This window comes from Pan troglodytes, chromosome 14 (assembly GCF_028858775.2).
Source record: "Pan troglodytes isolate AG18354 chromosome 14, NHGRI_mPanTro3-v2.0_pri, whole genome shotgun sequence".
Taxonomy (NCBI): Eukaryota; Metazoa; Chordata; class Mammalia; order Primates; family Hominidae; genus Pan; species Pan troglodytes.
The window spans coordinates 54722161-54736206 of record NC_072412.2 but is presented as its reverse complement, the minus strand read 5'-3'; the positions used below and the strand labels follow the sequence as shown (position 1 = coordinate 54736206).

The following is a 14046-nucleotide window of genomic DNA, read 5'->3' as shown; positions in this document are numbered from 1 at the left end:
CTTCTGTTCTCAACTAATTATTAATCTCCATAGAAACAGCTTGGTGGTAACTTATGATTATTGTAGGTGAGGAATGAGACTTGAGCTGAGCAGTCCACAGTTCTTTTTCTTTTACTCTTTAGTAACTATTACTTTTCACATCTTTTTGAACCTTAAACACATAAAATAGGTAAAAAGAAAACCACTGCCTGCCTAAATTCCCTTATAACTCAAAAAAGCAATCATCACTGAAAAAAAAGTTAGCCAAAAGAAATGATTTAGACTGTTTAACAATAACAATCTACATATAATGTATCTTCAGATACTATAAACTCAAGGTTGTGATTTAGAAGAATCCACTCATTCTAATAAAAGTCACATAGGAACATAATTAAGTCATTATGCTCAATAAATATTAATTCAATTGTCCCCAGAGTTTTTTAAATTTAAAATGTGATGAGAAAAATATTTTTTAAAAGCCTCAGTAAAAAGTTTTAATTTAGCAGTGCCTTAAGAAAATTAGTACAGTATTTTTGAAATGAGTATTATAAGCATATGTACAATAACATTAGAATGAACGTGGACCTCTACCTCACACCATATACAAAAATTAATTCAAATGAATCAATGACCCAAATGTAAGAGATTAAACTATAGAACTCTTAGAAGAAAACACGTCTCTATGACCTTGGATTTGGCAATAGTTTCTTAGACGAGACACCAAAAACACAAGCAATCAAAGAAAAAATTAGATTTCATCAGAATTAAAAACTTTTCTGCACTAAAGGATACCACAAGGAAAGTGAAAAAACAACAAGGGAGGAAATCATACATCTGATAAGGAACTTGTATCCAGAATATATATACTCTTACCTTTCAACAATAAAAAGACAAATATCCCACCCATTTAAAAAATGGGTGAAGAATTCAAATAGACATTTCTCCAAAGAAAATATATGAATGGGGCTGGGCGCAGTGGCTCACGCCTGTAATCCCAGCACTTTGGGAGGGTGAGGCAGGTGGATCACAAGGTCAGGAGTTCAAGACCGGCCTGGCCAAGATGGTGAAATCCCATCTGTACTAAAAATACAAAAAATTAGCCGGGCATGGTGGCGCGCACCTGTAATCCCAGCTACTCGCGAGGCTGAGGCAGGAGAATCATTTGAACCTGGGAGGCAGAGGTTGCAGTGAGCCGAGATCATGCCATTGCACTCCAGCTTGGGCAATAAGAGTGAAACTCCATCTCAAAAAAAAAAAAAAAAAAAAAAGGAAAAGAAAATATACGAATGGCCAATAAGCACATGAAAAGATGATCAACATTAGTAGCATTAGGGAAAAGCAAATCAAAACCATAATGAGAGAGAAATTTATTCAGGATGCCTACAATCAAAAGACAGACGATATCAAGTTTTGGCAAAGAAATTGGAACCCTCATACATTGCTGGTAGGAATATAAAATGGTGTAGTCACTGTGGAAAAGTAATATAGAATTAACATATAACCCAGCAATTCCACTCTGAGGCACATACCCAGAAGAAATGAAAATATGTCAACACAAAAACCTGTACACAAATGGTCACAGCAGTATCGTTCATAGACAAAAAGTGAAAACAACCCAAAGGTCCATCAGCTAATGAGTGATAAAATGTAATCAACAGAATGCAATATTATTGCAGCCATAAAAAGGAACGAAGTACTATTATATGTGAGAACATGAACTTTGAAAACATGACATTAAGTGAAAAAAAACTAGACACAAAAGTCTACATACTGTATGAACATTTTAATGAAATTTTTATATGAAATACTTATATGTATATTTATATGAAGTCTAGAATAGGCAAACCCATACAGACAGAAAGTAGATCATGGGATGTGAAGGAACAGAGAGTTGGGACTGACTGTTAATATGCACAGTTTCTTTTTTGGGATGATAGAAATGTTCTGGAATTAGACAGTGGTAGTTAATACAGTACATACTGAATATAGAAAACATTGAGTTGCATATGTTGCACAATAAAGTAAATATATTAAAAACCACTGAAGTGTAAAATGATGAACTGTTACCTAAATTATATCTCGACAAAAAGTTAAGAAAAATAGCAACTGCAATCAATTAGATCAATTAGTACATACTTTAAAATGCTTTATCTATTATTCAAAATAATAAAGCTACCATGGAAGAGAAAAAAGAATATATTATAGTAGAAAGTGAAGGAACTTAATCATTGAATAGATCTGAGAGGGTTAAAATTCTGAGCAATTAACTAGCAGTGTGGCCTTGCAGAAATTACTTAACATTTCTGAGCCTCGGTTTCCTCATTTGAATTTTGCAGAATTTTATTGAAAATTAAGTGAGATAATACATGTGTGAGCATAGTGCCTAGCAAGGTTCAGGCTCACTAATGGTACTGCTAACAGTGAAATGCTGGATCAGATTCCACTTTGAAAATCCATATGGATTGTGCATGGAAAGGGCATCATGGAGGTATAGCCATTAGTTAGAAAACCAGTACTGTCAATAATTAGCATTTAGTGGTAGAATCTCTGGCTTATAACCTCAAGTACAACATGACTCCTCCCTTTTACCACTGGGTAGCTAATTTGTGGATTTGTGCCCTTCACTTTCCTTCATATCAATGTAGATCACATCCATGTATTCTAATGCATATCCCTACAGAATAACAAGGGGTTTTAACAATGCAAAATAGTAATAATTGTAATACTAGCCTTTTCTTATAGTTTTCTCAGATTATAAGAAAAAATTAATATTTTTAAAACTAAGTCATAATTAGCAGTAAACAAAAGTAGGATGAGACTAATCTGCAGTATAAACTTTTGGTACTCAAAAGTAGGTTCCTTGGAGCACAGCATGAACATCTCCTAGGGGCTTGTTAGAAATGCAGAATCTCAAGCACTACCCAGAGCTACTGAACCAATTTGCATTACTTGGGCAATAGAAATAAGTTTGACAAATACATATGATATGTACAATATATCCACTATTTACAGGCTGTGTTGTGTAATTTCAATTTTGTATTTGAAGTTATTTCTTCTGCAAATGTACTGAGCATAAGTGACAGGCAATGCTAAGTGCAGGGAATCAATAGTGATTAAAATAGATTCAGTTCTTAGGGAGTTGATAGTCAAATAAGGGAGACAGCCATACAAATACACAATGACAAAAAAGAAATTGTGTTAAGTTCTGTGAAAGATACAAACAAAGTTCAGTGCTAGAGACTAACAAGGTAAGATCAGGAAGGTCTCTCTGAAAACTGAAATTCAAAGGTTAAAGGAAATTTACAGAAAAGGCAGAGAGAACACCATGTACACAGGGACCGAGGCAAGAAAGAACTTGGAGGTTTTGAAAAACTGAAGAAATAATGGGACTAAGGGGAAGCAATGGGACAAGGAAGTCAGGGGCCACAGGGCAGAACATTGCAAGAGCAGTTTGCAACCAGAACTAATTTTGGTTCCTAGGGATCATTTGGAAATGTCTGGAGATATTTTTAGATGTCAGAATATTTAAAATGTTGTGTTGGAGTTGTGTGCTACAACTGTGCTACACAATGGCAGTTAGTGAGTAGAGGCCAGGGATGCCTTTAAACATCCTACAGTGCAGAGTTTTGTCCTCCACAATGAAGACTTATCCGTCCTAAAACATCAATAGTGGCATGTTTGAGAAACCCTAGTCTAGGGTAAGGGTTTAGGATTTTATTCTAATTGCAATGGGAAATCACTGAAATAGTTTAAACAGAACAGTCTGATTAATATTTGAAAATAATTACTGTGGCTGAGAATTGATTATTGAGGGCAAGAATGGAAACAAAACCAACTGGAAGGCCATTGTTGCAGTTGTCCTGGCAAGAGCTGATGGTGGATGGATTTGAGTGGCAGTGGGGAAGTAGTAAAAAAAAATTCAGAAAATTCTGAAAATAAAACTGATACTAATTGATGTAAGGGTTGGAAAAGGAGAAATCAAATTTGACCATCTGGCTTTCATTTGAGCAAACTAAGTGACTAGTGGACCACCTACTGAGATGAAGGGACGGAAAAAAAGCAAGTCGTGGGGGTCCACATTTGACATTTCTGTTTAGAAATATTCTGAAATGCAAGAGACATCCATGTGAAGTTATCGAGAAGGCAGTCAGGAATAAGTCTGGCACTGTTTAAGGCAGTGTTTAAAGCTATGGGACATAATAAGGTATTATTTTGTGTTTATGTTTGGTAGCCTATATATTTATTAACTTTATTTATTAACTTTCCCCAAATTTATTAACTCCCTGAGGGCAGAGGTTATGGCTTATCCTGTTTTTTCAATCCCTCACAGAGCTTAGCAACTTTGTGTAGTGGCATCACAGCCAATAGGATTTAACAATGACATGGTTATTCCTGGCTGAAAATTTTCTCAGTGCCTAGATTGCAGGCCAGAGGAAAAGACCTCTTGTTTGAAAGTGGCACCACTAAGTAGTGCTGCATGATATAAGTTACTTCCCTTCTTTGATTTTTCTGTTTACTTACCTGCCTTGAAGGGTGATCATGAGGATGAAGCACCTAATATAGTACTTGAGTAAAAGAAAAATGCCTGTTACATCATTACCATTTGCTGTTTTTTTAATGTGATATGATAATGGCATCTATTATATCCAAGCGAAGAATATCCAACTCAATAACAGTGGAATACTTTTAGATGTCTTACCTACATCTCCATAGACTTGTGAAGACTGATACTGTGGCATATACTGTGTTGTCATGTCTCCAGCTCCAGTCACGGGTGAGTACATATGACGTGGTGGAGGCGGCATCATAGTTGGGACAGGAATGAAACCAGGTAGAGGAGGATGTGGAGAACGGTGGAGAACTGTGTGACTACCAGGGTGAAACTCTGGTGCCTGAGGGACCACGACAACTCTTCGAACACCATTGTCTTCAATAACCTACAAAATGAACATCAGATTAAAATTTCTTCCATAGAATATAAACAATTCTTTTAAAAATGTTAAGAGTAGGGTAGGCACGGTAGCTCATGCCTCTAATCCCAGCACTTTGGGAGGCTGAGGCAGGTGGATCACCTAGGGTCAGGAGTTCGAGAACAGCCTGGACAACATGGCGAAACCCTGTCTCTACTAAAAATACAAAAATTACCTGGGCATGGTGGCCCATGCCTGTAATCCCAGCTACTTGGGAGGCTGAGGCAGAATTGCTTGAACCTGGGAGGTGGAGGTTGCAGTGAGCCGAGATAGTGCCATTGCACTCTAGCCTGGGCAACAGAGCAAGACTCTGTCTCAAAAATAAAATAAAATAAAAATGTTAGAGTAAGAATTTTTACACCATTAGAAATTTTAAAAATTTGGAGAATCAACATGAAAACAACTTATTAAATATATTGGTACATGTAAATTAGCACTAAACAAAATGAATTAGTTTTTGTTATACAATTCAATATAAATCTTAAAACACTGATTAGACAAGCTAAAGAGTAACCTAATAAGTTATGATACTAGATATTTATCCTATGTGTTATGTGCATTTCCTGATGGAGTAATTTTGGTTTAGACACAAGAGGTTCAGGAATCAATTTCCGTTTCTATATTATGACTAGGAGTAGGGGAAAACAAGTTGTGGAAAGACCAAATAGAAAACAAAACAACTGGATCCAGACTCAATCAGATAATCAATGACATGTTAGAATTTGGATGTAAAATTCTTATGACCATGACCAGGACAATTTTAACAGCTGATCATTTCAAGGGACACAAATACTGAATATGACTATATTAACTCCTAGCTAGGAAAAATATCTGTGGCTTTGAGGCTTAGAAATTACAAACTAAAAAAAAAAAAAAACCAAAAAACAAAAAACAGGAATTACACCGTGGGGATAAATTTTTTTAAATGATAAGACTTACTCCTCTTTGAACCTTACTAGAGCTGCAAAGACACACAGGAAACCCTAAAAAATTAAAGGACTTTTAAAATTAGAAATCCCTCACTAAAATAAGGCCCTTATTCTTTTAGACTTATATGGTAATTATTAAGGTATAACAAATGGCTAATACCTTCCTCAGGAAACAGAAAATGATCATAATGTTAAGTGCTAATTTAAAGGCAAATCCTGATTTTCAGGAAGGCAAAGTTTTATTATGCTTAAGGATAGCAAATTATTTTATAAATATATGTGCTTGGTAGGTATAGGTATACTAGAAAACACACTTATCTGGGTATAGATAAGCCTAAATTACAAACATTAATTAGATTATTAAACTATCCTTACCTACTGGAGTGTGACATGACTCTTCTAACAGGGGACTAGATGACCAAATGAATTAACTGTTTTTAATATGCTGGGTCTAGAACCATAATGCCTTGTTTTCAGCAAAATGGATGCCTCAGACCCCTTTCTTCCTATTTAACTCAGTTCTGAATTTAAGTCTCAAGCAAGCATATATGATTGATGGGAACTAAACAATATCTAGAACCCTACCTGAAGGGAATCTGGGAACTGCTGATAGCTTTTTAGCTTCTACCCTACAGGAACGAACACTGGAAGAAGTTTGAAATGGATTTTAAGTGAGCCAAATCACAGTATCTGTCACAATACTCATTTCACCTTTATCACTCTCCAATTCACAAATCTTAAAAAACGGAGCCATTTCCAAGAGGCTTGTACTTCATATTCATTCAACCTGGTTCCAAACTACCTTCTAAGTTGTATCGTTCTTTTGCAACAAATCCTGAAACATTAACTGCAGTCAGGCTGGTATAATAAAAAACCTGTCTTCACAGTGACTATACATTTCTATACCCTGTACTTTTATTTATGCAATTATTCTTCTTCACTTTGCTTCCCTTTAATCTATAATAATCTTGTCTATCCTTCCAATTCTAGCTCTAACTTTACCTTCTCCACTCATTTAAAACACTATTTTTCAGCAAAACAAACTGATAATTCAAAGAGGGAAAAACCTCAGAATGATATATTAAATATTTGTGGGGAACCCACACTAACAGGGGCAGACAAACACAACAAGTAAGTTACTTAGCATGTTGCAAGGTGATAAATACTATGGAAAAGGCATAGCAGGTAAGGGCTATTAGAAGTGTTGTGAGAAAGGAGCAGGTTACAGAATAAACACAGGGATCAGAGTAGGCCTTACTGGCAAAGTAAAGCTTAAGCAGAAACTTGAAGGAAGTGGAGGAATTAACTATGTAGAAATCTGGAAGATTTGTTCTAGGAAGAGGGAACAGTTAGAATAAAGCCCCTAAGGTAGAAGTGGGGCTGATTATACCCAAGGAATGAAAGGAAGCTGGTGTGACTGCATGAGTATAAAGGAGCAAAGGCAGAAGCAGAAGAAGTCAAAGAAATGAAGGGGTGATAGGGTGGTCAGGTCAGGCACCACGACACAGGCTACTATTAAGGAGTTGGAGTTCATCATTTACTGTCAGTGGAATGGGAAATCATCACAAAGTTTTGGGCAGAAGAGTGATAAAATCTAGTGTTTCTGACTCCTAGAGGATATGCGGTAGGGTCTGGAGACATTTATAGTTGTCACAACTCGGGGCAGTGGGGGAGGTGCACTATTAACACCTAGAAAGTAGAGAGGCCCAGAATACTGCTAAATAACCTACAACACAGAGGGCAACAAAAACATCACCCCACCTCAAATGTTTACATTACTATGGTTGAGAATTCCTGATGTAACCTTATATTTGACAGGATTATTCTGGCTGCTGAGTTGAGAAGAGATCGTAGGGAGGCAAAGACAAAAGCAGGGAAACCATTCAGAAAGCTACTGTAGTAATCTAGGCAAGAGATGATCACAGCTAAGACCAGGGAGGCAGCAGTGGAGATGGTGAGAAGTGACCCACATTCTGCATATATTTAAAAGTAGAGGCCAGGTGCAGTGGCTCACGCCTGTAATCCCAGCACTTTGGGAGGCCGAGGTGGGTGGATCATGAGGTCAGGAGTTCGAGACCAGCCTGGCCAATATGGTGAAATTCCATCTCTACTAAAAATACAAAAATTAGCTGGGCATGGTGGCACGCACCTGTAGTCCCAGCTGCTCAGGAGGTTGAGGCAAGAGAATCGTCTGAACCAGGGAGGCAGAGGTTGCAGTGAGCCGAGACTGTGCCGCTGCACTCCAGCCTGGGAGACAGAGCAAGACTCCATCTCAAAAAGAAAAAAAAAAAGTAGAGAAACAAGACAAGATTAGCTGATGATTCCATGTGGGAAGTGAGAAAAAGAAGTTAGGGAACAATAGTCTTCCATCAATGTGATGAGGAAGGCTGTGGAGTAGAACAAGTTTTTTTCAGGGGAAGAGATTTGGAGTTTCAAGTTTTGCACTTGTGAGTTTGAAGAGTTTATAAGACAACTTAGTGGAAATGTTGAATAGACTGTTAAGATATACTAGTCTGCAATTCTGGAAAGATTGGGAAGGGATGACCAAGCGAGGTAGAAGGAAAACTAAGACAGTGTATAGAGTCTGGAAGTTTGGTGAAGCATGTCAAGGAGGAAGGATTAACTGTGTCAAATGCTGCTGATAGGTCAAACAAGAGGAAGACTAAGAATCTGACCACTGGATTTAGCAATGTAGACATTACTGTGACCTTGAAGAGGGCAGTTTTGGTATAGTCATAGGGTCAAAGCCCAACTGCAGTGGGTTTAAGTGAGAAAGTAAGGAGAAGAATTAGAGCTAACTGCACAATTTTAAAATGTTCTGCTGCAAAGGGGAATACAGAAATAGGGTGGTGGCTCATACAAGTAGTGAAGTCAAGAAACTTTGATGTTTTGTTGTTTTCAGGAGTGAAATTACAAAAGGCTCAAGATACTAATGAAAATAATCTAGCAGAGAACAAGAAATTGATAACACAGAAGAGAGAAAAGAAAAATGCTAGAGTAATGTGTCCTTACACAGGCAAAATGGGATGGGTTCCAGTATCCCAGTGGGGGAACCGGGTCTGGACAGGAGCAGGAAAGTTTGTGTTACAGATGAGGAAACAAGAGTTTGTGGGCTGGATGAGAAAGCAGAGCACATAACTGCAGATGTGCAAACCCTGGTGGAAGTGTGGGGCTAGGAGTCTGTGGAAGATACCGTTTGACTGTTCCTCCATGAACTCTTCCCTAGGTACTACAATCTCAGTGATCTCTCTCTCCTATAATTTCTACTGCATTTATTCTGTATCACTTGCCGGATATTTGTAACACTGAAATGTTAATTTTCCAGATGCATATGTCTTACTCTATAATTTAAATGTTAAGTTTCTCAAGGAACATATATGAACTATTTGATCCTTGGAACAATGCTACATACTATTATTATTTCAATTTTTCAGATGGAGAAACTGAGACATAGAGATGTTAAATAACTTGCCCAGGGTCATATAGGTAGAAAGTGAGGGAGCTAGTATTTGCACTTGGGCAACTTGGCTTCAGATTCCATGTTCTTATCTACTTTGTGGGCATAGAAGCCATAGGTCTTCTAGTGTCTTTTTTGTTGTTGTTTACGACAAGATATTTATTTGATTAAAAATAAATGGCTAAATTATTTATGAAATTAAAACCACTTTTCTGATGAGAAAGAACATTTAAAATACAAAGATAAGCTTAGGGGAGAGGAAAATGGAGAGCTATTATTTAACAGGTTCAGAGCTTCAGTTTTCAGCAAGATGAAGAGTTCTGTGGATGGAGGGTGGAGCTGGTAGTGCAATGCTGTAAATGTACCTAATGCCATTAAACTGTATACTTAAAAAAGGTTAAGATGGTAATTTTATGTTATGTGTGTTTTACCACAATTAAAAAAACAAACAAACAAAACCCCCAAACCTAAGATGTAGACAGAAGAGGGGAAAAAAAAAAGCCAGACAAGAACCAAGAGCATGGTGAACTCCACTACCTCAAGCAGCCAGTAACTTCAGAGGAAGGCAACAGACTTCAAAACTATTTGCTAAGTCTCCAGAGGCTTAGGTGCTAAGAAATGGCCATCATGTAGAGGTCAGATTTCACATCAACAGGGTACACTGGTTGTGATGTAAAATAAAATAAGTATGTTGTGAAAAGGAAAAAAAAGATAAAATATAATTCAAATTTGTCAGTGTTCATAAAAATTAAAATACAGATAAGGCAATAAAATATAATTAAATGAGGCATTAGCATAGTCTGACCACTTAACCACAGATGCCACCTAATTTCTAAGTAGGCAAAGACATGTTTTTTTTTCTTCCTTTATTGAACAGAGACACAATTGAGAAGGGCTGCAGAGAAAGGAAACTGTATCTGACATTTTATATTGTGTATCTTCCTTACCAGAATATAAAGCCCACAATAAATGTTTTGTTTATTGTTTTTTTCCCCCAGGACCTGGAATAGTACCTAGCACATGGGTTGATGCTCTAATAGTTATTTGTTAAATGAATGATATGATCAGAAATATATGTGTTCTTTTAGCACTAACAGAATGCTACATTTCTTTCTCCCTCTCTTTACACCATGAAGCTATTAGGGTTCTGTGACTTTCTCAATTCCTACAACCTTTGCTTCCTCTCTACTTTTTGCAACCTACTTCTGTGGTCTCACTCTGAACCCAGAACTATTCCAACTTTAAGCTCTTAATAATACAGCTTCACTTTAATTTAAGCTCAAAACAACTTTAAGCTCTTAAACAATAACATAGGCCATTCATTCAACAAACATTTATGTGTCTACAAACATATACAACAGTATGTGATCACAATCTCCTTTCTCTCCAGTTCTTACTATATCTCTTCATTCTCATATAAATCTCTTAGGTCTCCCCATCTTATAGTTTCTCACACTCCCCTGCCCATCCCTTTTGGCTGTTGTCCCCAGGAGAGCAGCAAGAAGTCTGAGATCAGATTGATTTGCAGAATATCTGAAAAACACACTGACCTCACTCCTGCGTGCCATCATAAAGGCAAAATGAAACAGCAAGCACAGCTCAAAGGAGTAACCTGAAACTTTCCCCAAAGTCGATATAGGTTCTTTCCCCACGCTATGCGATCTACAATTCCTTCCCTGTTAGGCACCCTCTCATTACCATAACAGCCCACATTCTATAAAAAAACAGTTAAGGGAGCCATTACCAGAAAGGCAGAACTTCTGATATTGCCTTTCAGGAGTCCCATTCAGGTAGTTCATAAACTTCTCTTGATAAGTTATTAACTTCATCACTGAAATAGCGGAAGTGTTATCCTGTCCTGCAATACAATGCTCTTAGGGACTCTAAGTTAGTACTATTTGCCAGTGAATTAAGTTCCTTCTACTCCTGGCATCACTTGCTTTGTATTTAAGTTTTATAGTTCTATGTTTTGTTCATTTCCTCATTTGATAACTTAATTCCACTGGCACATAGTTCTGCCTCTGTGCAGTACACCAATTTCTTAAAAGTATCCTTATTTATTAAACTGCAACAATAAAGCTCATTAAGGTTCTGCTTAAAATAAGGACCAAGCAGGCCCCAGAAATGGCTATGGAGGTTATTTATGTGTAAAGTACATAATCTTGGTATGTGGACTATGTATCATCTTTTCAAATAGTTTGCTTCTTCTGAAGCTTTTTTTCTCTTCTTTTTTTTTTTTTTAATTAGACTTTAAGTTCTGGGATACATGTGCCAAACATGTAGGTTTGTTACATAGGTATACACGTGCCATGGTGGTTTGCTGCACCCATCAACCCATCATCTATATTAGGTATTTCTCCTAATGCTATCCCTCCCCTAGCTCCCCATCCCTTCACAGGCCCCAGTGTGTGATGTTCCCCTCCCTGTGTCTATGTGTTCTCGTTGTTCAACTCCCATTTATAAGTGAGAACATGTGGTGTTTGGTTTTCTGTTCCTGTGTTAATCTGCTGAGAATGATGGTTTCCAGCTTCATCCATGTCCCTGCAAAGGACATGAATTCATCCTTTTTTATGGCTGCACACTATTCCATGGTGTATATGCACCACATTTTCTTTATCCAGTCTATCACTGATGGGCATTTGGGTTGGTTCCAAGTCTTTGCTACTGTGAATAGTGCTGCAATAAACATACATGTGCATGGTCCTAGTACAATGATTTATAATCCTTTGGCTATATACCCAGTAATGGGATTGCTGGGTCAAATGGTATGTGTGGTTCTAGATCCTTGAGGAATTGCCACACTGTCTTCCACAATGGTTGAACTAATTTACACTACCACCAACAGTGTAAAAGCGTTCCTATTTCTCCACATCTCTCCAGCATCTGTGGTTCCCTGACTTTTTAATGACCGCCATTCTAACTGGCGTGAGATGGTAGCTCATTGTGGTTTTGATTTGCATTTCTCTAATGACCAATGATAAGCTTTTTTTCATATGTTTGTTGGCCACATAAATGTCTTCTTTTGAGAAGTGTCTGTTCAGATCCTTCGCCCACTTTTTGATGGGGTTGGTTTTTTTTTTTTTTGTAAATTTGTTTAAGTTCTTTGTATATTCTGGATATTAGCCCTTTGTCAGATGGATAGATTGCAAAAATTTTCTCCCTTTCTACAGGCTGCCTGTTTACTTTGATTATAGTTTCTTTTGCTGTACAGAAGAAGCTCTTTAGTTTAATTAGATCTCGTTTGTCAATTTTGGCTTTTGTTGCCATAGCTTTTGGTGTTTGGTCATGAAGTCTTTGCCCATGCCTATGTCCTGAATGGTATTGCCTAGGTTTTCCTCTAGGGTTTTTACGGTTTTAGGTTTTATATTTAAGTCTTTAATCCATCTTGAGTTAACTTTTGTATAAAGTGTAAGGAAAGGGTCCAGTTTCAGTTTTCTGCATGTGGCTAGCCAGTATTCCCAACACAATTTATTAAATAGGGAATCCTTTCCCCATTGGTTGTTTTTGCCCGGTTTGTCAAAGATGAGATGGTTGTAGATGTGTGGTATTATTTCTGAGGCCTCTGTTCTGTTCCATTGGTCTATATATCTGTTTTGGTACCAGTACCATGCTGTTTTGGTTACTGTAGATTTGTAGTATAGTTTGAAGTCAGGCAGCATGATGCCTCCAGTCCTGTTCTTTTTCTTTAGGATTGTTTTGGCTATATGGGCTCTTTTTTGGTTCCATATGAAATTTAAAGTAGTTTTTCTAATTCTGTGAAGAAAATCAATGGTAGCTTGATAGGGATAGCACTGAATCTATAAATTACTTTGGGCAGTATGGCCATTTTCACAATACTGATTCTTCCTATCCATGAGCATGGAATGTTTTTCCATTTGTTTGTGTCCTCTCTTATTTCCTTGAGCAGCAGTTTGTAGTTCTCCTTGAAGAGGTCTTTCACATCCCTTGTAAGTTGGATTCCTAGGTATTTTATTCTCTTTGTAGCAATTTTGAACAGGAGTTCACTCATGATTTGGCTCTCTGTTTGCCTATTATTGGTGTATAGGAATGCTTGTGATTTTTGCACATTGATTTTGTATCCTGAGACTTTGCTGAAGTTGCTTATCTGCTTAAGGAGATTTTGGGCTGAGACGATGGGGTTTTCTAAATATACAATCATGTCATCTGCAAAGAGAGACAATTTGACTTCCTCTCTTCCTATTTGAAAACTCTTTATTTCTTTCTCTTGCCTGACTGCCTGGCCAGAACTCCCAATACTATGTTGAGTAGGAATGGTGAGAGAGGGCATCCTTGTCTTCTGCTGGTTTTCAAAGGTAATGCTTCCAGCTTTTGCCCATTCAGTATGATATTGGCTGTGGGTTTGTTATAAACAGCTCTTATTATTTTGAGATATGTTCCATCAATACCTAGTTTATTGAAAGTTTTTAGCATGAAGGCCTTCAATTTTATTGAAGGCCTTTTCTGCGTCTATTGAGATAATCATGTCATTTTTGTCATTGGTGCTGTTTATGTGATAGATTACGTTTATTGATTTACGTATGTTGAACCAGCCTTGCATCCCAGGGATGAAGCAGACTTGATCATGGTGGATAAGCTTTTGGATGTGCTGCTGAATTCAGTTTGCCAGTTATTTTATTGAGGATTTTCGCATCGATCTTCATCAGGGATACTGGCCTGAAATTTTCTTTTTTTGTTGTACTTCTGCAAGGTT

At 37.2% G+C, this 14046-nt stretch overlaps 1 protein-coding gene across 10 annotated transcripts in view; it reads right to left on the bottom strand.

Annotated features, from left to right (window-relative positions):
- Window positions 1–14046, bottom strand: part of FNDC3A (fibronectin type III domain containing 3A) — a 228546-nt gene that overhangs the window by 67457 nt on the left and 147043 nt on the right. For all 10 annotated transcript variants that reach the window (XM_063792541.1, XM_522753.9, XM_063792542.1 and 7 more), the window contains one exon: window positions 4679–4916. In XM_063792541.1, the coding sequence (XP_063648611.1) occupies window positions 4679–4916 (238 nt within the window). The remainder of the gene's footprint in view (window positions 1–4678; window positions 4917–14046) is intronic.